Source organism: Gadus chalcogrammus, chromosome 23 (assembly GCF_026213295.1).
Source record: "Gadus chalcogrammus isolate NIFS_2021 chromosome 23, NIFS_Gcha_1.0, whole genome shotgun sequence".
Taxonomy (NCBI): domain Eukaryota; kingdom Metazoa; phylum Chordata; class Actinopteri; order Gadiformes; family Gadidae; genus Gadus; species Gadus chalcogrammus.
This window is the reverse complement of record NC_079434.1, coordinates 21,190,443-21,216,805: the sequence shown is the minus strand read 5'-3', so window position 1 is coordinate 21,216,805 and position 26,363 is coordinate 21,190,443. Positions and strand designations below refer to the sequence as shown.

The window sequence follows — 26,363 nt, the reverse complement described above, 5'->3', positions numbered from 1 at the left end:
CAGACGCCTGAACCAAGACCTTAAAATTGTCAGTCTTCGTCCACAGGAATAAAAGAGTGAAAAACATACCACGGACAATGATGGTCCATCTTCAGCACACACCTGGAGACGTAGAGAAGCGCAGAACAGACGGTTATTCTCCCTGTGCGTCTCACTCACCAACAGCCTCACTGAGAAATGGACCTTAGAGCAACCGTTCACTGCTGAGGTTCCTGTATGAGCCCACATCGACCCCTGACCCCTCCTAGTTCAATTCAGACCACACAGGGCATCTCTGGCTTTCGGCTTTCGGCCTCCATCTGGCCTGTCAATCACAGGTACGTGAGAAGCTGAACACGTGACTAACACTGAGAGCCGAGTGGGGGGGGGGTTGGGGGTGCAATGGTTTAAAGGTCTGGGTCCCTGTCGGTCGTCCAGCTCCTTAAGGAGCCGGTATCCGTCAGCCCCCCCCCCCCCCCCCCCCCCCCCCCCCGTGTATTCGGAGGTCTTACATGTCGCAGGCAGAGCAGTGGTGGCAGCGGTCAGGCTTGATGACTTGGCAGCGGTCACAGTAGCGGATGGCTGGATGACGTACAAACAACAACACAACACATTGGTACCATTGATGAGCATCCACCTCAACTCCTGAAGCTACAGGGCAGGAGGGGGAGGTCAAAGGTCAAACACATTCAGCAGAGGAGTGTGGAATGGAGGCAAGATGCTTAGAAGGGTGTGTGGGTGTGTGTATGTGTGCGTGCGTGTGTGTGCGTGCGTGCGCGTTACCTCCAGAGCTGGCGCGTGTATGTGCGTTCGGGCGTGTGTGTGTGTTTGTCTGTATGTGTGTGTGTGTCTGTGTCTGTGTGCGTGCGTGCGTTACCTCCAGAGCCAGTGCGTGTGCGTTTGGGCGTGTGTGTGTGTGTGTGTTTGCGTGTATGTGCATGTGTCTGTGTGCGTGTGTGTGTGTCTGTGTGCGTGCGTGTGTGTCTGTGTGTGTGTGTGTGTGTGTGTGTCTCTGTGGGTGCGTGCGTGTGTGTGTCTCTGTGCGTGCGTGCGTGCGTTACCTCCAGACCCGGTGCGTGTGTAGAGCGGCAGGCCGGCGGCCGCCCTCCACAGGACCTCCTGCTGGGCCTCTGGTCGCTCCTCCTTCTCATAGCGCTCCTTCTCCACCTTGGCCAGGCAGAACTGGGGGGCAGTCAGGGGGTTAGGGCAGAACTGGAGGGCAGTCAGGGGGTTAGGGCAGAACTGGGGGGCAGCAAGGGGGTTAGGGCAGAACTGGAGGGCAGTCAGGGGGTTAGGGCAGAACTGGAGGGCAGTCAGGGGGTTAGGGCAGAACTGGGGGGCAGCAAGGGGGTTAGGGCAGAACTGGAGGGCAGTCAGGGGTTAGGGCAGAACTGGAGGGCAGTCAGGGGGTTAGGGCAGAACTGGGGGGCAGCAAGGGGGTTAGGGCAGAACTGGGGGGCAGCAAGGGGGTTAGGGCAGAACTGGGGGGCAGCAAGGGGGTTAGGGCAGAACTGGAGGGCAGTCAGGGGGTTAGGGCAGAACTGGGGGGCAGCAAGGGGGTTAGGGCAGAACTGGGGGGCAGCAAGGGGGTTAGGGCAGAACTGGGGGGCAGCAAGGGGGTGGGGGCAGTCAGGGGGTGGGGGGCAGTCAGGGGGTGGGGGCAGCACTGGGGGGCAGCAAGGGGGTTAGGGCAGAACTGGGGGGCAGCAAGGGGGTGGGGGCAGTCAGGGGGTGGGGGGCAGTCAGGGGGTGGGGGGCAGTCAGGGGGTGGGGGCAGCACTGGGGGGCAGTCAGGGGGTGGGGGCTCCCTACCTGGGGAGCACCCCCCTCCCTGCTGACGGAGGACTAAGTGGACGTAGCACGAGTCTCTCTGATACCGAACAGGGGTCGTCTGTAAGACCAGGACAGAACCCCACGGGGGGTTCGGCGGAACGCAGGGGTCTCCTTGACCTGTGCTGCCATGGCAACAGGATTCACACGATCCCTTCGCATGCCATGCGTTGTCATGGCAACCTGCCACCTCAACCCGTTGGACGCCACACATGGTGTGGTGTGGGGGGGGCAGGGGCACATTCTTCAGTCAGGGGGAGGGAGGACCGGTTTATCTTCGATGCGTTGATAAACCAAAAGCAAAAGAAAACAACCAACAATCTGCGTCGGAAATGTCTTCTTTGACGTTCAAACCATCATAACCAGTTTGTGGACAGCTGGAGTCCCCATATCAAGACAGGGCCATCGTGATACTTATTAAGGAATATCTTACATGCCATTATATGACATGTAATAAACTCAATGAATTGACACATGCACTTTATCATATCAATGTCAACAGAACGACTACGGTCGACTATTGCTCGTCTCAGCTGGTCTGAGGAGCGGGCCCCAGCTGGTCTGAGGAGCGGGCCCCAGCTGGTCTGAGGAGCGGGCCCCAGCTGGTCTGAGGAGCGGGCCCCAGCTGGTCTGAGGGGCGGGCCCCAGCTGGTCTGAGGGGCGGGCCCCAGCTGGTCTGAGGGGCGGGCCCCAGCTGGTCTGAGGGGCGGGCCCCAGCTGGTCTGAGGGGCGGGCCCCAGCTGGTCTGAGGGGCGGGCCCCAGCTGGTCTGAGGGGCGGGCCCCAGCTGGTCTGAGGGGCGGGCCCCAGCTGGTCTGAGGGGCGGGCCCCAGCTGGTCTGAGGGGCGGGCCCCAGCTGGTCTGAGGGGCGGGCCCCAGCTGGTCTGAGGGGCGGGCCTTACCTCTTTGGAAGGATTGGCCGGCTTGGTGAAGATGGTCTTCCAGTAGGACCACACGAACATGACGAAGGAGACGTGGAAGAAGATCAGATACACAACTGGAAAGGGAGCAGAACACAAAGTGACCAAAGGAAACGCACTCAGGGAGTTACAACGATCCACACGCCATTCCATTTAGCTAACAGGAAATTAAAGAAGTAGACAGCAGGAGTCAGAACTCGAGGAGGATCCACCAACTCCTAATACATGAACACAGCAGTGATAACACATGTCAATGTATGGATATGTAAATGTATGTATATGTGCTGCAATGAACTTTTGGTAATGGGACCGATACCAATACTTTGCCAAAGATCAGGAAACACCTCTGTTCTCCACAGAGCGACAGCAGCATGTGTCAACAATAGGCTGTCTGTAGAGACTCAAGAATGAGGAAATATACTTACTCTGCTCTCCTATACTGCTATATCCTATAGTGACTGAAACATAAAGCATACAAATCAATGTTAAACAGACCAAACACTAACTTCTATATAGAACAATCGGATTAACTATAATTATTATTATGGATAACAATAATGTAGTAGGCTGACTGCCATAAAGTAGTGGCACAACGTTAAATATGAGTTTTACATGAATTCATATAATGAATATAATTAAATCAGTTTTCTATAGGTTATTGTATGGGAGATTTGACTTCACCAAGCTATGTTATAAACATTATAGCCTAAAAAGGACTATTTCATCCATTTTCCCGTTTAGCCGGTAAATGCCAGCAAGCAGACGGTTCAATAGCTTCGCATCCGAGCTGAAGTAATAGGAACATCTCTTGAGCCATGCCGGACGAATCTTTCCCCCCTTGATGAACAATGGGGCAAAGCGGCGAGCAGCAAATAACCCTCCTCGAAAACTTTGATCAGAACCTCCACATCGAAGCACGTTAACCCAAACACCCAGCGCATATGAAACACGTTGCATCACGTTTACATATTTTATTAATCTTAGTAGCTGGACCGCTTTCCAACACACCAACGTTGGAGCTGCAGCCCATTGACTTCCTGCTGGACAGCAGCAGTCAACACCTGGGCGTCCGGGGACCCTGTCGCTCAGGGGGGGCCGTGACGGGTACTCACATATGCAGAGCTCCACGACGTACGCGTAATAGGACCAGCAGACGACCAGGGCGATGAAAATCACAGGTATCCATGATAATCCCCGTTGACAGCATCTCAGTACGTGTGTAGGCGCCATCTTTCTCCTCGGAACTGAAAAAAAGGGAGTGTCGATGTGACGTCACTTGATGAAGTCTCTTGTTTCAGCCCAGGCCCCGGCACAATCGATATACATATAGCCTATTTAAAAAAAACGCATATATATATCGATATATGTATGTGTAAAAAAGACGTCTGCCAAATTATTTGATTCTGCTTGCTTTATCCGCAGACGTCCACGGGGTTTCTTGTCTTCAGAGACGCGGCGTTCGAACAGCTGACCAGAAAAAGGCCGAGACAACAGTAACAAGGAAAATAAAGTCCGCGGATCAAAGTCGAAAACAACACGTTTATTGACTTGACTTAAGACTCACGAACAACCAGAAGGAAACCTTAACCCGAATCAACGATCCCAAGATCTAAAAAGAAAAGTTAAACCGCTTCAAGAAAAGAAAAAGTCAACGAAATCCTTGTCTAATAATATTGATGAGTTTTGGGGAAATGGACATCACCAAGTATTTGTTGCGCATAGGTTTCAACCATCCCACCGAACCGACCTTAGAGGTGCTGCGGTCGCTCCACAGCGTCCATCTGCTGGCGGTACCCTTCGAGAACCTCACGCTGCACTGCGGGGGGCGGCTGAGTCCCGACCTCCACGCTGTCTACGACAAGATTGTAAACCAGCGTCGGGGAGGCTTATGCTATGAGAACAACGGCCTCTTCTCTTGGTTGCTCTCCAAACTGGGCTTCGAGGTCACCATCCTCTCAGGCCAGGTGAAGAACGCGATCACCGGCTGTTACGGACCCCCCTTTGACCACCTGATCTCCATGGTTAGTCTGAAGGGTCGGCGTTGGCTGTGTGACGTCGGCTTTGGGAGTGCAGGTTTCAGCGTGCCCCTCTCATTGGACGCCTGGGGTGAGCCCCAGACAACGGGCCAGCGGGTGTACCGGGTCAGGGAGGAGGGCGACCAACGCTTTCTGGAGTGGCGCGGGGAACCTGGTCAGGTGACGGACGGAGAGTGGAAGGGGATCTATAAATTCACTCTGGAGCCTCGCAGGAGAGACAACTTTACCGCGATGTGCGATTATCACCAGAGCTCCCCCTCTTCCATCTTCTTCTGCAAGTCTGTTTGTACACTTCTGAAACCTGACGGAAGGCTGACCTTAGTGGGGCGCACGTTGACCAGCACCACCTCCCGCACAGATGAGAGCGCCCTCAAGACCAGCGGGCGGACGCTCACAGATGAAGAGATTCCTGTTGTTCTGGTAAAGATGTTTGGCGTTGTGTTGCCGTCTCCCCTCATCACGAAGGACGAGGACGTATTGCCCCCTTCGGTCGAGTACTGACCGGTGGTCCAGAAATACATATTCAATTACATTACAAAGGCAGAGATAAATTCTCGGGTTGATTTAATAAATTAATATACAACACTTTAAGATGTACAATGGTCATCGCAGTAATTTTCATATTCTTTTCTTTTTTTAAGACAACAAAGTTTGTGTTCAAAGTATTTACACATGTACAATTCTCAGGCAGGACTTTCCAAAGCAAGGCGGGTACATCGACACAGATACTGGGATCAACACAAGTCCTGCACCATCCCCGTCGCGCTCTCCCTTGCCTACAAAATCTAAATCTTGGCATCAAGTATCTCGCACGTCATGGGGAATCAGCCAATCAGCGACCGCTAGGGCCGTCCAGCAGAATGATTGACGTCCATTGAAAAAAAAATAAAGGGAAAAAACCCCTGCTTAAGATTAATACGTGATCCAAGTAGATACAGTCCAAGGAATGATCTGAATCCAGGAGACGGGGGGGGGGGGGGCCGTGGGGGGGATCAGTGAGCAGACGTGTGGGACGTGTTGGGGGGGCTACTCCGCCACCGCCGCCGCCGCCGCCGCCGGGCCGGGGGGGGGCGGGCCCGAGCTCACGCGCCCCGCTTTGCGTTCGTAGTTGACGAGCCGCTGACCAACCAGGTACCTTGAAGGAGAGGGGAACACGCATGAGGTCAGAGTGTGTTTGTGTTACTGTTGTATTAGGAGGGGAGGGGAACACGCATGATACCTAGCTCTCCACAACCTAGCCCCCAGTTATCTCTGCGACCTCCTCCAAGAATACACTCCCTCCCGCTCCCTCCGCTCAACCTCTGCTGGACTACTATGTATCCCCACATCACGACTCACTTCAATGGGTGCCCGGTCATTCAGCTGTTCAGCACCCAGGCTCTGGAACTCCCTCCCCCCACACATAAAACAGTCAGACACCATTACAACCTTCAAGTCACAACTCAAAACTCACCTGTTCAAACTCGCACACAACGTCTAACTGATCACTGTTTTGATTGTTTTTTTTGTTTTGTTTTGTCTTGTTTTTGTTTTATTTATTTCTTATTGCTTATGTTTACTTATTTATTTATTTTTTCCACAATGTCTTTTTTTTTTTTTTTTTAAATGTATGATGAATATATGCTCTGTAAGGTGACCTTGGGTGTTTTGAAAGGCGCCTCTAAATTAAATGTATTATTATATTATTATTATGAGGTCAGAGTGTGTTTGTGTTACTGTTGTATTAGGAGGGGAGGGGAACACACATGAGGTCAGAGTGTGTTTGTGTTACTGTTGTACTGCGTTATATTAAGGCCCGTCACACAAGGTCTGAAGGAAGCCTGCTGATGTCAAAATCTTTTAGGTCGGAAATGAACCAATTAAAACGATTTGAATCTGCGTTGATCGGAGGAGCAGCCCCGCGCGGCCCCCACTACGAAGCGGGCCCCGGAGCCTACTTGTCGTTCTTGATGTGCTCGTAGAGGCGCTTGAACTGGCGGATCTGGAAGGAGAGGATCCCGATGAGCGACACCACCATCAGCAGGAAGGGGTAGATCCGCCTCTGGATCAGGATCTCCATCTCCGGGGTGACGCCTGGGGGGGAAGGAGGTCAGCTGGGCCACCTGTACCTCTGAACCGCTGCTCTGATCTTTAGAGGTATAGGGGACCACCGGGGGGGGGGGGGGCCTACCGGCAGAGGGCACCAGCGCCGTGGCGATGACGTAGGGCACGCACAGCGACAGCAGCAGCACTGAGATGACGGGCGCCGCCAGCTTGCGGATGATGAAGTGCAGGTCGATGTTGCGGATCCCGTTAGCATAGACCTGGGGGGGGGGGGGGGGGGGGGGGGGGCAGAAACTGAAGTCGATTCATTCAGAAAATAAAAGGTGTGTCTCACAGGACATGCTGAGAGCTGGGGGGACAGGGGGGGACAGGGGGGGACAGGGGGGGACAGGGGGCGCCCCCCCCCCCCCCCCCCCCCCCCCCCGGCACCTCACACTCACCTGCTCGATCACCGTCTTCAGCCACCACTGGGGGCCCATCAGGGTGATGGCCGCGATGATCTTGGCGTGAAGCACTCCGAGAGCCCAGTCCTGAACACAAGAGCGCAACGTTCACCCCGGCTGGTCACATGACCCCCGGCTCAGCGTCACGTGACCCCCTGCTCCTCTGTAATCACCCAGCTGGGGTCTGTGGTTTTCTTTAGCACTTCCGTCAACGGTTGTTTTTTTAAATGTGCTTTACAAATAAATATACAAGACATGACGCGATGACTCGGACAGAGAGCTCCAATCAGAAGGGGGCAGGGAGGGGGCGCGCGCGGAGAGGAGGCGTTGGGACGCACACCCACCTGCCAGGGGTAGAAGAGGGGCGTCTGGTCCAGGGGAACGCGGAGTGGGGCCACGATCACCAGCTCAAACAGTAGCCCTAGCAACAGGGGAACCACCCCGGCAACCAGGATGGCCACCACCAGAGTCTTCAGGATCTGGACGGACACACACACACACACACACACACACACACACACACACACACACACACACACACACACACACACACACACACACACACACACACACACACACACACACACACACACACACACACACACACACACACACACACAGTTTGTGTAAACACCTCTCCCCCCCGCCACAGACTGCAGCGGCAGGGGGGGGGGGGGGTGGGGGGGCTCTGAGGGCTCTTTCTTGGGTTGGTCCTTCCCTGGAACAGAGCAGGTGCAGCCTGCCTCTGATAAAGCACTCAGCATTATCAGAGCTACCTGCTAACGTCTGCAGTTAATCACTCCCAGAATGACGGGTAAATATAGGCCATGGCCGAAGGCTTGTGTGCTCTGTGGACGAGCGTCCACAGCGTACACTGTGAGGACTCTGTGGACGCTGTGGACGCTGCACCACCCCTCAGCCCCCCCCCCTTACCACTCGTTTCACCAGGGATAACGAATGATCATATATATAACATATATATATATATAACACATTCATTTAATCCTAAAACGCTGGAGGGAGGCAGCAGCATTCTCCAGGGGGTCATTTCCCTCGGGCCGCCCCCTCCACCACCACCAGGTCTCTGTACAGCGTTGGCTCAGGGGGGGTAGGGGGGTACCGGGGGCCCTACCATGAAGGTCCACTCCTGGACCTTGAGCATGATGACGGTGCGACCCTGGGGCATCCAGGCCAGCAGCACCGTGATGCCGCGGATGGAGAGCCAGCACACGTACAGGCCGCACGCCGCCGTGTACAGCTCGTGGATCTTAGAGCTGCCCGTCCAGAAGGACATCAGCCAGCGGCCCGTGAAGACTGAGAGAGAGGGGGGGGGGGAGAGAGAGGGGGGGGGAGAGAGAGGGGGGGGGGAGAGAGAGGGAGAGAGAGAGACAGAGACAGAGAGAGAGACAGAGGGAGAGACAGAGACAGAGAGAGACAGAGACAGAGACAGAGACAGAGAGGGAGAGAGAGAGAGAGGGAGGGAAATATGAGTACTTGGGACATAGGAACGGTCGCGTTTGGTTATCGCTAAGCCTACATGTCGTAGTGTTTGCACATGCAAACCAAACTGAAAGAATGGCTCAGATATCTGATGATAAGAGGCCTTTGGCTAAGGCATCGTATTATTGTTTCATAGAGTCTAGTTTTAGCATGTTTTTCTTCATTTAAGGAGACTCATTATCCAAAGCAACGTACAGTGATTTAGTTTGGCTGAACACAAGTCGTCTATGACCCAGTAGGGGTAGAAGCCTGTGGACATTGGGAGTTGAACCTCGTGGCTAGGAGTCAAACACCCCAACCGCTCGTAGAACATTCTGCCCCTGGTTTACTGCTGGCTGAGGCGGACACACCCAAAGGACAGCCCCATTCTGCCCCTGGTTTACTGCTGGCTGAGGCGGACACACCCAAAGAACAGCCCCAGTCTGTAATCATGGCCTGGGCGTGGAGCTGGAGAACCAGAGGGGAGGGACTCACCTGGGAGGATCAGGCACACCAGACTGGCCCCCAGAAGGGTGACGCACATGAAGGCGATCAGCAAGACGATCTGGGCAGAGGAGGAGAGATATTAGCCAACACGCTGAGGGGGAGAGAGATATTAACCCAACACACTGAGGGGGAGAGAGATATTAACCCAACACGCTGAGGGGGAGAGAGATATTAACCCAACACGCTGAGGGGGAGAGAGATATTAACCCAACACGCTGAGGGGGAGAGAGATATTAACCCAACACGCTGAGGGGGAGAGAGATATTAACCCAACACGCTGAGGGGGAGAGAGATATTAACCCAACACGCTGAGGGGGAGAGATATTAACCAACACGCTGAGGGGGAGAGAGATATTAACCCAACACGCTGAGGGGGAGAGAGATATTAACCCAACACGCTGAGGGGGAGAGATATTAACCCAACACGCTGAGGAGGAGAGATATTAACCCAACACGCTGAGGGGGAGAGAGATATTAACCAACACGCTGAGGGGGAGAGAGATATTAACCCAACACGCTGAGGGGGAGAGAGATATTAACCCAACACGCTGAGGGGAGAGAGATATTAACCCAACACGCTGAGGGGGAGAGAGATATTAACCCAACAGGCTGAGGGGGAGAGAGATATTAGCCCAACACGCTGAGGAGGAGAGAGATATTAACCCAACACGCTGAGGAGGAGAGAGATATTAACCCAACACGCTGAGGGGGAGAGATATTAACCCAACACGCTGAGGGGGAGAGAGATATTAACCCAACACGCTGAGGGGGAGAGAGATATTAACCCAACAGGCTGAGGGGGAGAGAGATATTAACCCAACAGGCTGAGGGGGAGAGAGATATTAACCCAACACGCTGAGGGGGAGAGAGATATTAGCCAACACACTGAGGGGGAGAGAGATATTAACCCAACACGCTGAGGGGGAGAGAGATATTAACCCAACACGCTGAGGGGGAGAGAGATATTAACCCAACACGCTGAGGGGGAGAGAGATATTAACCCAACACGCTGAGGGGGAGAGAGATATTAACCCAACACGCTGAGGGGGAAAGAGATATTAACCCAACACGCTGAGGGGGAGAGATATTAACCCAACACGCTGAGGGGGAGAGAGATATTAACCAACACGCTGAGGGGGAGAGAGATATTAACCCAACACGCTGAGGGGGAGAGAGATATTAACCCAACACGCTGAGGGGGAGAGAGATATTAACCCAACACGCTGAGGGGGGAGAGAGATATTAACCAACACGCTGAGGGGGAGAGAGATATTAACCCAACACGCTGAGGGGGAGAGAGATATTAACCCAACACGCTGAGGGGGAGAGAGATATTAACCCAACACGCTGAGGGGGAGAGAGATATTAGCCAACACGCTGAGGGGGAGAGAGATATTAACCAAACACGCTGAGGGGGAGAGAGATATTAACCAACACGCTGAGGGGGAGAGAGATATTAGCCAACACGCTGAGGAGGAGAGAGATATTAACCCAACACGCTGAGGAGGAGAGAGATATTAACCCAACACGCTGAGGGGGAGAGAGATATTAACCCAACACGCTGAGGGGGAGAGAGATATTAACCCAACACGCTGAGGGGGAGAGAGATATTAACCCAACACGCTGAGGGGGAGAGAGATATTAACCCAACACGCTGAGGGGGAGAGAGATATTAACCCAACACGCTGAGGGGGAGAGAGATATTAGCCAACACGCTGAGGGGGAGAGAGATATTAACCCAACACGCTGAGGGGGAGAGAGATATTAACCCAACACGCTGAGGGGGAGAGAGATATTAACCCAACATGCTGAGGAGGAGAGAGATATTAACCCAACACGCTGAGGGGGAGAGAGATATTAGCCCAACACGCTGAGGGGGAGAGAGATATTAACCCAACACGCTGAGGGGGAAAGAGATATTAACCCAACACGCTGAGGGGGAGAGAGATATTAACCCAACACGCTGAGGGGGAGAGAGATATTAACCCAACACGCTGAGGGGGAGAGAGATATTAACCAACACGCTGAGGGGGAGAGAGATATTAACCCAACACGCTGAGGGGGAGAGAGATATTAACCCAACACGCTGAGGGGGAGAGAGATATTAACCCAACACGCTGAGGGGGAGAGAGATATTAACCAACACGCTGAGGGGGAGAGAGATATTAACCCAACACGCTGAGGGGGAAAGATATTAACCCAACATGGAATGTTGGGTGAATGGATGAGGGAGGGGGTTAGGGAGAGCAGAGGGCTGGTGGGTGAATGGATGAGGGAGGGGGTTAGGGAGAGCAGAGGGCTGGTGGGTGAATGGATGAGGGAGGGGGTTAGGGAGAGCAGAGGGCTGGTGGGTGAATGGATGAGGGAGGGGGTTAGGGCGTGGACCCCCATGCTAAATATAGAGCGCCACCACAAGAAGGGCTGGCAGCGTGCCGGGGTAAATCCACCAAGGAGTTTCCCTCTGGTTTAACGGTAGCTCTCAGTGTGAAGGAGAAGCTCCCTGAATAACCCTTCACCAGGCCCGGCTGTAGGGTGCACCCCCACATTATTTAGGTTGCTTTCTTTAACACTTAGAAAATGTTAAAGCATCCAACAGCCCTTCAACACTCAACCTCACACTCTGGTACACAACCATCACTGCTTCTCACGGCTGATATCGTCCCCCTGATGAATGGGTTATTCTCTGATATTTGCTACTATTACGTTACTATTAACACGGCTTTGTGGCTTTCCTCTAAAGAGAAGGACAACTCCCCGGGCAGCAGGGGAGTGTAGAATCCAAGGACGCGTATCATCACAGGACGACCTGCAGACGATAACATCTGAGCTAGCCAAACCCAAAGCTCTGAACACAGAGAGCTTGGCTCTGATCCCGGGAGCGAGGCCGCTGACACACAGCTGGCTGCCAGGCCGAAGCGTCCTAAAGACATCCCTCATCGTCAGACGGGGGCCACGCGTCCACGAGCAGGACGGAGCCGATACGAGGGGTCTCACGCAGTGTTTGATGTTCAAGGGACACCAGAACCCGGGTGAGACACGAGAATGACCCAGAATGAAACTCCACTTGAGGAAGTGCGCCGACCACACACGACACCGCTGGCGGTTTGAAGCCACCGCGTCTTACGCAACCGCTCCAGATCGCCCTGCGGCACGGAGATAAAGCGAACATGTGACTGTAAGGTACCCCCCAGAGTGGCCATAAGGTACCCCCCCAGAGTGACCGTAAGGTTCCCCCCCAGAGTGACCGTAAGGTACCCCCCCAGAGTGACCATAAGGTACCCCCCCAGAGTGACCGTAAGGTACCCCCCCAGAGTGACCGTAAGGTACCCCCCCAGAGTGACCATAAGGTACCCCCCCAGAGTGACCATAAGGTACCCCCCCAGAGTGACCGTAAGGTTCCCCCCCAGAGTGACCATAAGGTACCCCCCCAGAGTGACCATAAGGTACCCCCCCAGAATGACGATACGTTACCCCCCCAGAGTGACGATACGTTACCCCCCCAGAGTGACGATACGTTACCCCCCCAGAGTGACGCTGACTCACCCTGACCGGGAAGCGCATGGGCCGGTGGTACGGCTGGAACCCCACCGGCCCCCCCTGCTGGAGGATGGCCTGGTGGGCCGCGTGCAGCCCCTCCCCCACCGCCGGCAGCGGGTTGTTGTTGTTGTTATGGTGACCGGCGGGGGGGTTGTTGTTGTTGTTGTTGACGGGCTGGTTGCCCTCCGTGTCCTCCTGCTCCCCCAGGAGGTAGGAGTGCAGGTCGCTGGAGGAGAAAAAGAATCACGTTAGAGCCCTAAATATAGAGCCCTAACTATAGAGTCCTAACTATAGAGCCCTTACTATAGAGCCCTAACTATAGAGCCCTAACTATAGAGTCCTAACTATAGAGTCCTAACATAAAGCCCTAACTATAGAGTCCTAACTATAGAGCCCTAACTATAGAGCCCTAACATAGAGCCCTAACTATAGAGTCCTAACTATAGAGTCCTAAAATAGAGTCCTAACATAGAGTCCTAACATAGAGCCCTAACTATAGAGTCATAACATAGAGTCCTAACATAGAGTCCTAACTATATAGCCCTAACTATAGAGCCCTAACTATAGAGTCCTAACATAGAGTCCTAACATAAAGCCCTAACTATAGAGTCCTAACTATAGAGCCCTAACATAGAGCCCTAACATAGAGCCCTAACTATAGAGTCCTAACTATAGAGCCCTAACTATAGAGTCCTAACTATAGAGTCCTAACATAGAGTCCTAACTATAGAGCCCTAACATAGAGTCCTAACATAGAGTCCTAACATAGAGCCCTAACTATAGAGCCCTAACTGTAGAGTCCTAACTATATAGCCCTAACATAGAGTCCTAACTATAGAGTCCTAACTATAGAGCCCTAACTATAGAGCCCTAACATAGAGCCCTAACATAGAGTCCTAACTAAAGAGCCCTAACTATAGAGTCCTAAGGATGGAGTTCTAACGATAGAGTCCTAACAATAGAGTCCTAACAATGGAGCCCTAACTATAGAGTCCTAAGGATTGGAGTTCTAACGATAGAGTCCTAACTATCACTTAGTGACAGAACGGACAGACGAAACATGATATCTCCTTCTCTCTGTAGACGCCCACACTGGCAGGGGGGTCACTCACAGCAGGTAGCCTGCGCTGACGGTCCAGGCGCGGACCAGCCCCTTCAGCCACTGGCGGGTGTGGCCCTGCTCCAACAGGGCGGGCAGAACCACCTGGAGGAGCAGCAGCTCCAGGGACAGCTCACTGACTGGGGCATCACTGGGGACGAGAGAGAGAGAGAGACAAGGAGAGAGAGAGACAAGGAGAGAGAGAGAGAGAGACAAGGAGAGAGAGACACAGAGAGAGAGAGAGAGACAAGGAGAGAGAGAGAGAGAGAGAGAGACAAGGAGAGAGAGAGAGAGACAAGGAGAGAGAGAGAGAGAGAGAGAGAGAGAGAGAGAGACAAGGAGAGAGAGAGAGAGAGAGAGAGAGAGAGAGAGAGAGAGACAAGGAGAGAGAGAGAGAGAGAGAGAGAGAGAGAGAGACAAGGAGAGAGAGAGACACAGAGAGAGAGAGACAGAGACAGAGACAGAGACAGAGACAGAGACAGACAAGGAGAGAGAGAGAGAGAGAGACAAGGAGAGAGAGACACAGAGAGAGAGAGAGACAAGGAGAGAGAGAGACAAGGAGAGAGAGAGACAGAGACAGAGACAGAGAGAGAGAGAGAGAGAGAGAGAGAGAGAGAGAGAGAGAGACATGTTGACAGATAGTGTGAGTGACAGAGGGCTAGGGGGGGGGAAGGACTAATGAACACTGAGTCGTTATCCTGAAATAAAAGGCGACAGAATGAATGTCCTCGTGAATTAATTAATTAACAGACCACTGAATGCCGTGATTGACCAATCACAGTCGATTGTTCATTGAGCGATGTAACAAAGCTGCAATTAATGATTATCTTCATAGTCGCTAAACGTTTTAATAATGTACTCTTCTAGAAAATTTCATAAATAATAGCAATTGCCGAAATCACAAGAGTCCAATGTGATGTCCTAATCAGTTATCGATTCCTCAACTAATAGTTTCAGCCCTACCGTATAATTAAGTTAAATTATGTATTGATATGTGCCACATTATTATTAAATATGTTTCAGAACAAAAACCTTAACTGATTTGATTTCATAATCCATTATTCCAGAATATGAGAATATTCCAGGTGAATGTTGAAATGTGGAACATACCCGTATATTATTGAACGAAGTAATTTCCATATTATGAATTCCATAATTATGTATTTATTTATTCATATAATAATCGATTTAATTTGGAGTGCTTCTTCCTCCTTAGATCTCAGCATTTAGAAGAAAGAGGAAGATCGGTTACACAACAAAGTAAAAACAGAAGCTGGAACCACTTCAACGAACACGCCCCACAGAACCATCGACAAACAACCAATCAACGGGGAACACGCCCCCTTAAGCCCCTCCCCTGGCCCCCCATTGGCTGACCTGTAGAGCATGACGTTGTAGGGCAGGAAGAGGGGCAGCAGCAGCTTGATGAGGCGGACGGGCAGCCAGAGCATGAGCAGCACGATGGAGCCGAACACCACCACGGACAGGATGAAGCGGCGCAGGTGGCGGTAGATGGGCAGGTGGATCATCTCCTGGACCGGGTTGAAGTCCGGGTCGTTGAGGTTCCTCAGGAACCACAGCACCCCGGGACGCAGAACCTGGGGACCGGACACACGGACACACACACACACGTTACCTGGGGGGTGAGGGGCCACTCCTGCTGCCCACAGATAGAGGCGGGTTTGTCGGAGATGCTTTGAACCGATACATTTATTTTTACCCCCAAAATGGAGAAACCTCAAGTCTCATTCGATGTTGAATTACTAAGACTCTTTATGAATGACGAGCATGGACCGAGACCACGCCGGAAAACAAAACGAGAAGATGGAAAGAAAAGAAGCTGGTTGCTAGTGCCTACTCCTCCAGGAGGATCCGGTGTGGACCGGTGTGGACCGGTGTGGACCGGTGTGGACCGGTGTGGACCGGTGTGGACCGGTGTGGACCGGTGTGGGCCGGTGTGGACCGGTCTGGACCGGTGTGGACCGGTGTGGACCGGTGTGGGCCGGTGTGGACCGGTGTGGACCGGTGTGGGCCGGTCTGGACCGGTGTGGACCGGTGTGGACCGGTGTGGACCGGTCTGGACCGGTGTGGACCGGTGTGGACCGGTGTGGACCGGTCTGGACCGGTGTGGACCGGTCTGGACCGGTGTGGTCCGGTCCGGACCGGTCTGGACCGGTCTGGGCGGGGGCACTGATCTCACCTCTCTCAGCAGCAGGATGAAGGAGGCGAAGTAGAAGACGTACACCATGCCCACCAGCCAGTGGAGGAACATGGTGGTGCCCGGGGCCGACTTGAAGCTCAGCTCTCGGTCCTTCAGCGAGGCGTCAAACATCTCCTGCAGGGGGGGGGGGAGTGAAGACTCTTATATTTAACACCAGAGGAGGAGGAAGAGCGTTCAGTTGGACTTTGAAGACGTTGAAAAGTGTTGGGCGTTCTAAAGCGGGTGTTGTCTCTGCTGGCCCAAAAGGTTGTGGGCTCGAGTCCCGATGGACCCAGCAGGAGGGGCCTCCTTGGGGCCTCCTTGGGGCCTCAGGCCCCCGGCGGCTCCTAGAGTTAAGGCGGAGGTCGTCTCCCCTGATGAGAGTCGACTCCGTGACTAAATAGTGAGCAATAACCTGGTGGGCCTCAAGCGTTCAAGAGGTTGGTTAATCACCTCATTACCGTCCAAGTTCAACACAGTACGTTTGAAATGCTGCTGCTAATGTTCAATGTTTACTGAATGAAGGGAAACCACGGCATTTAGACCAGGAGGAGAGGCTGTGTGTGTGTGTGTGTGTGTGTGTGTGTGTGTGTGTGTGTGTGTGTGTGTGTGTGTGTGTGTGTGTGTGTGTGTGTGTGTGTGTGTGTGTCCTTACTAAAGAGCAGATGTCGAGCCACCAGCCGCAGATGAGGGGGAACACTCCTATCTCCACCACCACCAGGAGAGAGACCTGACGGTTCACACAGTAGAGGAGGATCAGTAACACCAGCACCACGCTAACGTGGCGCTATGACCGCAGGGTTAGGTGTTGGTGGGCAGTTTGTGGATTGGAAACATAGATTGACAGATGACATTTAGTTTATGGCTAATGACGGTTAGTTTATGGCTTAATCCTTACAGCCTGGTTGTGTTGCAGCGGGAAGAGTTATATCAATGAGTAGACTTTAGAATTTAATCCCACGTTTCTTGTGTTGAAACGAACCAAAATACATTTATAAAACTGTAGATAAAGCCTGACCTGGTACAATATATGGTGTCAATAACATACAAACATTAAGACATTTTCATAAAGGCTTCAATACGAGTCCATTATTCACGTGCATTTCATCACTAAAAAGGTTTACCGAAGCCTTCCATAAAACCTCCAGAAGGCCCGGTGGACCGTTACCTTGACGACGATGTAGCAGACCCCCAGCAGGCGTCTGGAGCGCTGGAACCGGACCAGCGCCGCGAGACCCTGGAGCCCAGGTTAAGGAGAACACACACACACACGGAGAAACACACGCACACACGGAGAACACACACACACACACACACACGGAGACACACACGCACACACACACACACGGAGACACACACGCACACACACACACACACACACACACATACACACACACACACACACGGAGACACACACGCACACACACACACACGCACACAAACAAGTGGAGAAACACACACACACACACACACACACACACACACGGAGACACACACGCACACACACACACACACACACACACACACACACACACACACGGAGAAACACACGCACACACACACACACACGCACACAAACAAGTGGAGAAACACACACACACACACACACACAAACAAGTGGAGAAACACACACATACACACACACACACACACACACACACAGAGAGAAACACACGCACACACACACAAACAACTGAAGAAACACACACACACACACACACAGAGAAACACACACACACACAAACAAGTGGAGCAACACACACACAAACAAGTGGAGCAACACACACACACACATGTGGAGAAACACACACACAAGAGGAGAACACACACACACACACACACACACACACACACAGTGCATGGGTCGCTGTGCCCTGACAGCAGTGGGGGTAGACCAGTGGTGGGGTGAGGATACGTGACAGAGGATCAGGCTCATGGCCAGCAGGATGTAGCCCACTATGGTCGTGATCAGGCCCTCAAAGTGGGACGCCTGCACCTACACAACGGACACACAAAGAACGCTGAGCCTGGAGCATCATTCACAGACCGCTGAGGACCCCTGAATGGGACGAGCTTCCTTACGTAGTCCTCGAACCCGAGCCCCACGACGGAGAAGTGGCCGATGTGGTAGGGACAGAAGGCTGAAACAGGACAGAGGTTACCCTATACCATCACTCTATCCTATATCATATATCATATATCATAGGGTCATCACACACACCAGATATGATGTTATAGACGCTATACCATCACTCTATCCTATATCATATATCATAGGGTCATCACACACACCAGATATGATGTTATAGCTGAGCTTATGGTCCATAAATGGAGAAACTTATTCCAGATTCCAGAGGATCGTTATAATATTAAGTTAATATGTAAAGTACTGTGCTTACCGAAGACCAGGATGAAGAGGGTATTCAGGGACACCACCCAGAACACATGCTCCTGCAGAACCACACACACACACACACACACACACACACACACACACACACACACACACACACACACACACACACACACACACACACACACACACACACACACACACACACACACACACACACACACACAGTCAGGTACCCCTGAACACAGAATGGACAGCTGTATTGGGGACGGGGTGCAGACTCACCAGGAACACCAGCGATCCATCCAGCCCCAGCATCTGTAGGGGGGAGCAACAGGCAGTAAGGCAGAGTGAGCAACAGGCAGTAAGGCAGAGTGAGCAACAGAAGCAGCGCTCAATGAAGAATGAAGGTAAACATAGAGCTGTGTGTGTGTGTGTGCTGACCCGCTCCCAGGTGAGTTCCTCGGCGGCCCGGTCCCACTCCAGAGCGTTCCAGTTCATGTCGTCTGAAGGAGAGACACTCGGTAAACAAGGTCACACAAAACCAGCAGACCGACCACACACACACACACACACACACACACACACACACACACACACACACACACACACACACACACACACACACACACACACACACACACACACACACACACACACACACACACACACACACACACACACACACACACACACACCGACCTTGCGCGGCGTTGTTGGCGTCGGGGTCCTCCGCCGCCCCCCCCTCCTCCTCCTCCAGCTCGGGGTTCTGGTCGGGGGGGCCGTCCGGGGGCGGGGGTTGGGCGTCGTTGCGGGCGGGGGGGGTCCGCGGGCGGGGGCGGGGCCGGCGGGGGGTCCGCCGCTGCTCCCTGGCCCGCGGCCGGGGCCTGGGGGGGTGCAGGGGGTGATCAGGAGGACTCCCCATGAGTGGTTAGGGTTAGTGGGGGGGGGCCCTCAGCCCTGGACGACGGGGCCTTCAGGAGGGGGAGGGACTGAAGAGCTGCTGGCCACCTCTGACCCCCAGGACAGGTTGGGGGGGGGACACTGGGCTGGTCAATGATGGAAAATCTCTCTCTCTACCCCCCTCCCCCTCTCTCTCCCCCTCCCCCTCTCTCACCCTCCCTCTCTCTCTCTCCCCCTCCCTCCCTCCCCCCCCCTCTCTCCCACCCTCCCTCCCTCTCTCCCCCCCCACTCTCCCTCTCCTCACCTCATTGTTTGCCCCCGCTGCGTTGGCCTGCTGTGCCTGGTGCTGCTCCAGCCAGTGGGGGGCGCCACCGTGGACGATCTGCTCCCGAAGCCAGACCAGGCTGATGAACGCACACAGGGTGCAGGTGACCACGAAGCAGCCCTGCAGACAGTCAGCCAGCAGGTTCTCCCTGGAGCAACACGCACACACACACAGGCACGTCACAGCTGAACCCGGCCAGAAGGACAGACGCAGCCGTCCAATCAGAGCGCATGCCTCAGGGAGGCTGGAGTGTCATCAACGTTAGGGCGTGTCACTGTAACACGTGTCACTGTAACACGTGTCACTGTAACACGTGTCACTGTAACACGTGTTACAGTGACACGTGTCACTGTAACACGTGTCACTGTAACACGTGTCACTGTAACACGTGTCACTGTAACACGTGTCACTGTAACACGTGTTACGTGTCACTGTAACACGTGTCACTGTAACACGTGTCACTGTAACACGTGTCACTGTAACACGTGTCACTGTAACACGTGTCACTGTAACACGTGTCACTGTAACACGTGTTACGTGTCACTGTAACACGTGTCACTGTAACACGTGTCACTGTAACACGTGTCACTCACCCTGAGCGCAGTGCTGCTGCTCACACTCACACGCAAAGGTTGGAGTAGCCCCCCAGTGGAGTAGCCCCCCAGTGGAGTAACCCCCCCGTGGAGTAACCCCCCCGGAGGAGGAGGAGGAGGGGAAGGAGGAGGGGGGAGGGGGAGGAGGAGGAGGAAGGAGGAGGAAGGAGGAGGAAGGAGGAGGAGGAGGAGGAGGAGGAGGAGGAGGAGGGGAGGAGGAGGGGAGGAGGGGGGGGAGGAGGGAGAGGAGGAGAGGAGGAGGAGGGGAGGAGGGGGGGGAGGAGGGAGAGGAGGAGAGGAGGAGGAGGAGGAGGAGGAGGGAGAGAGGGGGGGGAGGAGGAGGAGGAGGGGAGGAGGAGGAGGAGGGGGAGAGGAGGAGGAGACGGAGGGGAGGAGGAGGAGGAGGGGGAGAGGAGGAGGGAGAGGAGGAGGAGGAGGAGGAGGAGGAGGAGACGGAGGAGAGGAGGAGGAGGAGGAGGGGGAGGAGGAGGGGGAGGAAGAGGAAGAGGAGGAGGGGGAGGGGGAGGGGGAGGAGGAGGGGGAGGGGGAGGGGGAGGAAGAGGAAGAGGAGGAGGGGGAGGGGGAGGGGGAGGAGGACTCACGTGGAGAGCATGTCAAGTGGCAGCGTCAGGAGGGAGCTCACAGAGCCGGTAAACAGACACTTGTAGATGCGGCCTGTCAGAAAACACCAGACATCGTGTTACATCTTACACTAGACTGACCGTTTCTCTTAGGTGTACTCAGGTGTGTCCTACTTAGACACAAACTTTACAAAGCATGAAACAAATTTATGAAAAGTGAGTCTTGTTGTTTGTAAATGGTACCATTTAAACAGTTTCTTTGTTGCAATTTCTAAAATGTATAACTTAATTCTGATCCATCAATAGCGTGATAAAAACTAAACCCATGCACTGGGGGGTACTGATGGAGATTTACAGACTCCCCCCACACACCCACACCCGTTACTAAGGCTCTAATCATCTTAATCCTATTAAATCATAAACATAAAGGGAAGCCGGTTAGGTCACAAAGAGTCAGGTTCAGCTGGTACCACCCCACAGTATGTAATCAATGAGGAGGTTGTAAAACGCTACAACACATGGTCATGTGGCGGTGATGATCCTGACGTGTGTTCAGTCCTTGGTTAACACCACTCAGTGGCCTGGTAGTTCCCCCTTAAGATGGCTTCATTACAGAGCGGAATCATCTGATATCTATCCAAATCGGACTAAATCTAATCTGGATCAATCAACAGTGACTTCTTTTTTTATAGAGGGACATCATTGTGTTGCATCCACACCAGGAGGGCGTCATGGTAACGCACAGCTGGACCCCTTCCTGACACTAAGGGTCCACCAGTTGTTACCTGGTAACGCATAGCTGGGCCCGTTCACTAGTGGTCCACCAGGTGTTACCTGGTAACACCTGGTGGCCCGTTCACTAGTGGTCCACCAGGTGTCTCCTGGTTCCTGACACTAGTGGTCCACCAGGTGTTCCTGACACTAGTGGTCCACCAGGTGTTACCTGGTAACACCTGGTGGACCGTTCACTAGTGGTCCACCAGGTGTTCGTGGTTCCTGACACTAGTGGTCCACCAGGTGTTCCTGACACTAGTGGTCCAACAGGTGTTACCTGGTAACACCTGGTGGACCGTTCACTAGTGGTCCACCAGGTGTCTCCTGGTTCCTGACACTAGTGGTCCACCAGGTGTTCCTGGTTCCTGACACTAGTGGTCCACCAGGTGTTTCCTGGTAACACCTGGTGGCCCGTTCACTAGTGGTCCACCAGGTGTTCGTGGTTCCTGACACTAGTGGTCCACCAGGTGTTCCTGACACTAGTGGTCCACCAGGTGTTCCTGACACTAGTGGTCCACCAGGTGTCTCCTGGTTCCTGACACTAGTGGTCCACCAGGTGTTCCTGACACTAGTGGTCCACCAGGTGTTCCTGGTTCCTGACACTAGTGGTCCACCAGGTGTTCCTGGTTCCTGACACTAGTGGTCCACCAGGTGTTCCTGACACTAGTGGTCCACCAGGTGTTACCTGGTAACACCTGGTGGACCGTTCACTAGTGGTCCACCAGGTGTCTCCTGGTTCCTGACACTAGTGGTCCACCAGGTGTTCCTGACACTAGTGGTCCACCAGGTGTTCCTGACACTAGTGGTCCACCAGGTGTTCCTGGTTCCTGACACTAGTGGTCCACCAGGTGTTCCTGACACTAGTGGTCCACCAGGTGTTCCTGACACTAGTTGTCCACCAGGTGTCTCCTGGGGGGTGTGGCTCAGTGCTTACATGCGGTCAGCGGGACCACCCCCAGCCAGGCGAAGGCCACCAGGGTGTAGTGGAACCAGTAGCGGATGGCCGTGCCCACGCTGGACAGCAGACCGGCGCAGATGTCCTGGACGGGCAGCCGGGAGGGCATGTCCGGGGAGTAGACTGGGGAGAGAGATGGGCTTTAACCGCGCCGAGACAACATGGACAACACGACAGCACTGGCGAGTCCATGGCCCAACATCAGAGAACTAAATAACTCAATAAATCTGGCCATGGCAGGACTTACACACATGTTTTGCCAGTATGATGAGAATACATCTGTCTTAAAAAAGTTATATATATATATGTATGTATATCAAGTCAAAGAAGTGTAAAATCACTGCACACTGGTGTAAGCAGATTAGCTGATTTATTTTGTGAATGACGCGTATCGCTGTTGCTTCGTCGGGTTCACTGTTCAAATTCACATGTCACCGACAGGTGATTAAAATGATTTACAGGGTCACATGACCGCACCATTAGGTGCAAGACACCCCCAAATCATCACTCCAAGCTCGCATACAATACAGTCCAACAAATGTATGTTGTACCTATTATGTCAATTGTGTTGACATAATATATATTTATAAGAAAAATACATTCAAGTCCATAATCCACCCACAACTTACTTGGGGTGAATGCAAATCTGTGCTTGCATAATTCACAATACTCCTTGCGGCTGTGCTTGAGCCACTGGACCAAGCTGGAGAGAGATCACACATGGAAGATTTAGAACAAGTTACAGAATTCTGACATGACTTTTTTCGTTTTTTGACAGCCGACTGTCTTCTCCAGTATCTTACACTCACAACAGAGGATCCTTAAAATCTCCCTAGACAAATACAGGTAGAGAATTGACCTTTCATTTGTATTTATTTAACCGTCGCTAGTCTGCATCCATTAATGCATCACTCTGAAGACATAGTTTATGGTTTCCAATGAACTGGATAAACATGAATGGATTGTCCCGGATCACACAACCAAATATAACTGAGACCAAAGACCTCGATGCAGTGTGTCTGGACTTTAGAGGGAACTGGAAACGGTCAACAGGTGTCGATGACATTTTCCAAAGCGAATAAGGGCAAAATAGGAAGTCAGCGACAAAGCAATGCATTAAACCATGTGATTATGTTGTTTCACATGATACATAGCCAATAGCTGGCGATCACAAGCTTGATGGTGTAAGTCCGTGATTATTACCAACATATTGGCTGGGCACTAAAGAAAGGCCGGTTATCATAGCATGATCATGATGATTTCAACACATCCTCTATCTGTAGTAACAGACCCACAGAGATGGGGAGGGGAAACTAGCTTGTCTCTTCTTTGTGGGAGGGGGGCAAAGTGGACGATTACTGCAGGTCAACCATTTTCTACAGAACAATCCAGGCCGGGCTTTTGCATTCAGCGCCAGTTCTCTGGTGAACAGTCAACACAAAGGATAGAGGACACAGCAGAACCAGAAGGACCAAACTACAAGTCAAACACAGCCTGGTCCTTTCCCCTGGTCCTCAACCACATGGCCATATCATTACCAAGCTAGACATAAATGCACCTGATATGAAAGACAATCTACAGAAAAGCTGACTCCAACACACTCATTTGTTTTATTAACTTGTTAAAGCTTACTTGTTATAGCCATATTCATAAATATAGGCCTAGTGTGTAAAATAAATTGTGATAAAGTGTATAATTTCCCCAAACTAATTCTTCCAATTACAAATAACAATACAACATGTTATTATAGTGTCTTTGAGTACTTGAAAAAGCGCTATAAAAAACGGATCAATTATTATTATTATTATGGTGGTTGGGAAATATTCAGTATGGAGTTTTGTGGAATGTACAACACTTACTACTCTAATTAGAAAAGACATCAGGAAGCTGAATAAAGTATAAGACCTTTATGAAGAATTTTAAGAGAGTAGTACAAGAGCAGAACCACAGATCGTACGGCCACGCTCCGCGGTTCCTCCCGTGGTGGTCCCAGGGCCGCTATCGAACAGGGCCGAGAGGGGACCTCCCCTCACCCACTGACGTGGTCCCCTTCTGCTCACCAATCACAACTCGGTTTGTCATGTTTTAGTGGCAAACCTTTCACCCAGTTTCCCTCATCCTTCAACCTCGCCTCCCTCATCCGTCCCCTTCACAACATGCTCTCACCACCAGGTCGTCTAGACCTCTTCAGAAGAGTGTTAGGTACAAGGAATGTTTGTATATACTGGTGATCCTTTTAAGAAGCAAGGGTTTTTCCAGTTTATCTCAGCTCCTACAGCATATAAAGCCAGATGTCAACTATAATCCTTCAAAAATGATACAGGTCTATTTTCCCACAGAGGGGAAATCCACGTCCCTTACCATTCCTGGTGTATGAACTTAATACTGCCGGTGCAGACACACGGATGGTACAGGGGCTTGTCCTGCGTCCCTTCAGACCGGCACACACGACAGATGTCCGCTGGAGGATACAAGGAGGCAGAGTTATAGACCGTTGTCGAGTTGTAATAGCATGTCATCACAACTATGTTTTAATAAATGTAATTCGCCAATGCAGGCTTGTACGAGAGTCATGACCATCAGCAGCACAATGCACTCTGGCTCTTTATGTCCCGTAACGCAACTCAGTGATGTCACGGTCCTCAAAAGACGTCTGCACGGACTGTGACTTTTGTTTATTTTAGAACAAATACAACATTTCTCATGTTATGTCACTCATCCTGGTTCACTGTTGGCTAGATTCCTTTATTTACCTTCCTCCGCTGTGTCCATTGTATTTGGATGGCAGCCGGACGGTGTCTTCACCAGGGTCCTCTACTTGGGATCCATCCGCCACACATATAATATAACAATGATCACGTCCGGCTATAATAACAATGATCACGTCCAGTTATAATAACAATAGTCACGCCAAGCGCAGGGAGCCACAGAGAAAGGATGACAGTCCTAAAATGGTGTCCACAGAAATTAAATATCAGCGCTGGCTGAGGTAACGTTACGTCCGATCAGTGTCAGCGTAGGAAATCACACCCGCGGCCAATTATAGTGGTTTAATGGCAGATTGATATCTTAGGGTTTGGATCACATTGCATTGTATTAGTCCAAAAATAGGATCAAAGTGGACGAGAAAACAGCTAGCCTGTTAACGTCGCCTAGCTAGCCCAGTTAGCGACGCGTATGTTGTTTACGACAGTACTCCTGATTTACGGCAGCAAACTTCCGTCACTGTAGAACACGGTCGAACAACTGGAGATGCAGAATTTAAGTGTACATTTGATTAATAAATTGTGCAATTTCATCATAGAATTATAAAAACAGACTGAATTGTTAAACAAGAAAAACGAATGTTCTTATATTAACGGAAACACTTACGACAATAGTTTATAACTATGAAAAGACGGTCAAAGGGCGACATCTGGTGACGGAAATAGGTCGAGCATGTGTCCTGCCAAACATTGCAAAAAGTATGCGTTGCCCGAACAACTTAAAAAACAAAACATTTTTACATAATAGGGTCATTTATTTGCCCTAAAATTCATGTTCATTACCTTTGACTGAACATTGTTGGCTATTATTGGAAGAATAACATCTTTCAAACGAAAACTAAACAATATCGCACCATAACGTCCCATTTCTCCCCGTATTGTTCCCTTGTAGCATTATGCATGTGTTTTCTGTACGTTTTATGTCTATTTGGGAATTGAATCCATGCCAATAGGCAATGAAAGTGGACGGCGCCGTGGCTTAGATGGTTAAAGCGCCTGTCTAGTAAACAGGAGATCCTGGGTTCGAATCCCAGCGGCACCT

The 26,363-nt window shown here is 52.0% G+C and overlaps 3 protein-coding genes and 1 non-coding gene across 6 annotated transcripts in view; 2 read left to right on the top strand and 2 right to left on the bottom strand.

Moving 5' to 3' along the window:
- LOC130377230 (palmitoyltransferase ZDHHC20-B-like) overlaps positions 1-5,731 on the bottom strand; it is a 16,200-nt gene extending 10,469 nt beyond the window's left edge. For all 3 annotated transcript variants that reach the window (XM_056584260.1, XM_056584261.1, XM_056584262.1), the window contains exons 1-7: positions 4,476-5,731; positions 3,841-3,972; positions 3,154-3,186; positions 2,711-2,805; positions 1,041-1,161; positions 492-561; positions 70-102 (exon numbers count right to left, since the gene is read on the bottom strand). In XM_056584260.1, the coding sequence (XP_056440235.1) occupies positions 70-102; positions 492-561; positions 1,041-1,161; positions 2,711-2,805; positions 3,154-3,186; positions 3,841-3,958 (470 nt within the window). In that variant the 5' untranslated portion in view covers positions 3,959-3,972; positions 4,476-5,731. The remainder of the gene's footprint in view (positions 1-69; positions 103-491; positions 562-1,040; positions 1,162-2,710; positions 2,806-3,153; positions 3,187-3,840; positions 3,973-4,475) is intronic.
- LOC130377231 (arylamine N-acetyltransferase 2-like) lies at positions 3,915-5,719 on the top strand. Its single transcript, XM_056584263.1, has one exon. It carries the CDS (start codon positions 4,405-4,407, stop codon positions 5,263-5,265), a length of 861 nt encoding a protein of 286 aa, XP_056440238.1. The 5' UTR covers positions 3,915-4,404; the 3' UTR covers positions 5,266-5,719.
- A 59-nt stretch (positions 5,732-5,790) lies between the features above and the next one.
- LOC130377042 (E3 ubiquitin-protein ligase MARCHF6-like) lies at positions 5,791-25,774 on the bottom strand. Its single transcript, XM_056583979.1, is given in 26 exon segments — positions 5,791-5,899; positions 6,702-6,837; positions 6,935-7,067; positions 7,248-7,337; positions 7,595-7,729; positions 8,383-8,564; positions 9,225-9,294; positions 12,780-12,999; positions 13,886-14,023; positions 15,250-15,470; positions 16,073-16,207; positions 16,728-16,802; positions 17,241-17,309; positions 17,988-18,068; positions 18,155-18,213; positions 18,472-18,523; positions 18,711-18,743; positions 18,870-18,931; positions 19,128-19,248; positions 19,250-19,312; positions 19,633-19,801; positions 20,849-20,921; positions 22,536-22,679; positions 23,186-23,259; positions 24,918-25,017; positions 25,310-25,774. Coding segments are annotated over 26 exon segments (2,763 nt in total). The 5' UTR covers positions 25,329-25,774.
- A 515-nt stretch (positions 25,775-26,289) lies between these two features.
- On the top strand, positions 26,290-26,363 carry trnat-agu (transfer RNA threonine (anticodon AGU)). The gene has a single exon. It is a non-coding gene; the product is annotated as a tRNA-Thr (tRNA).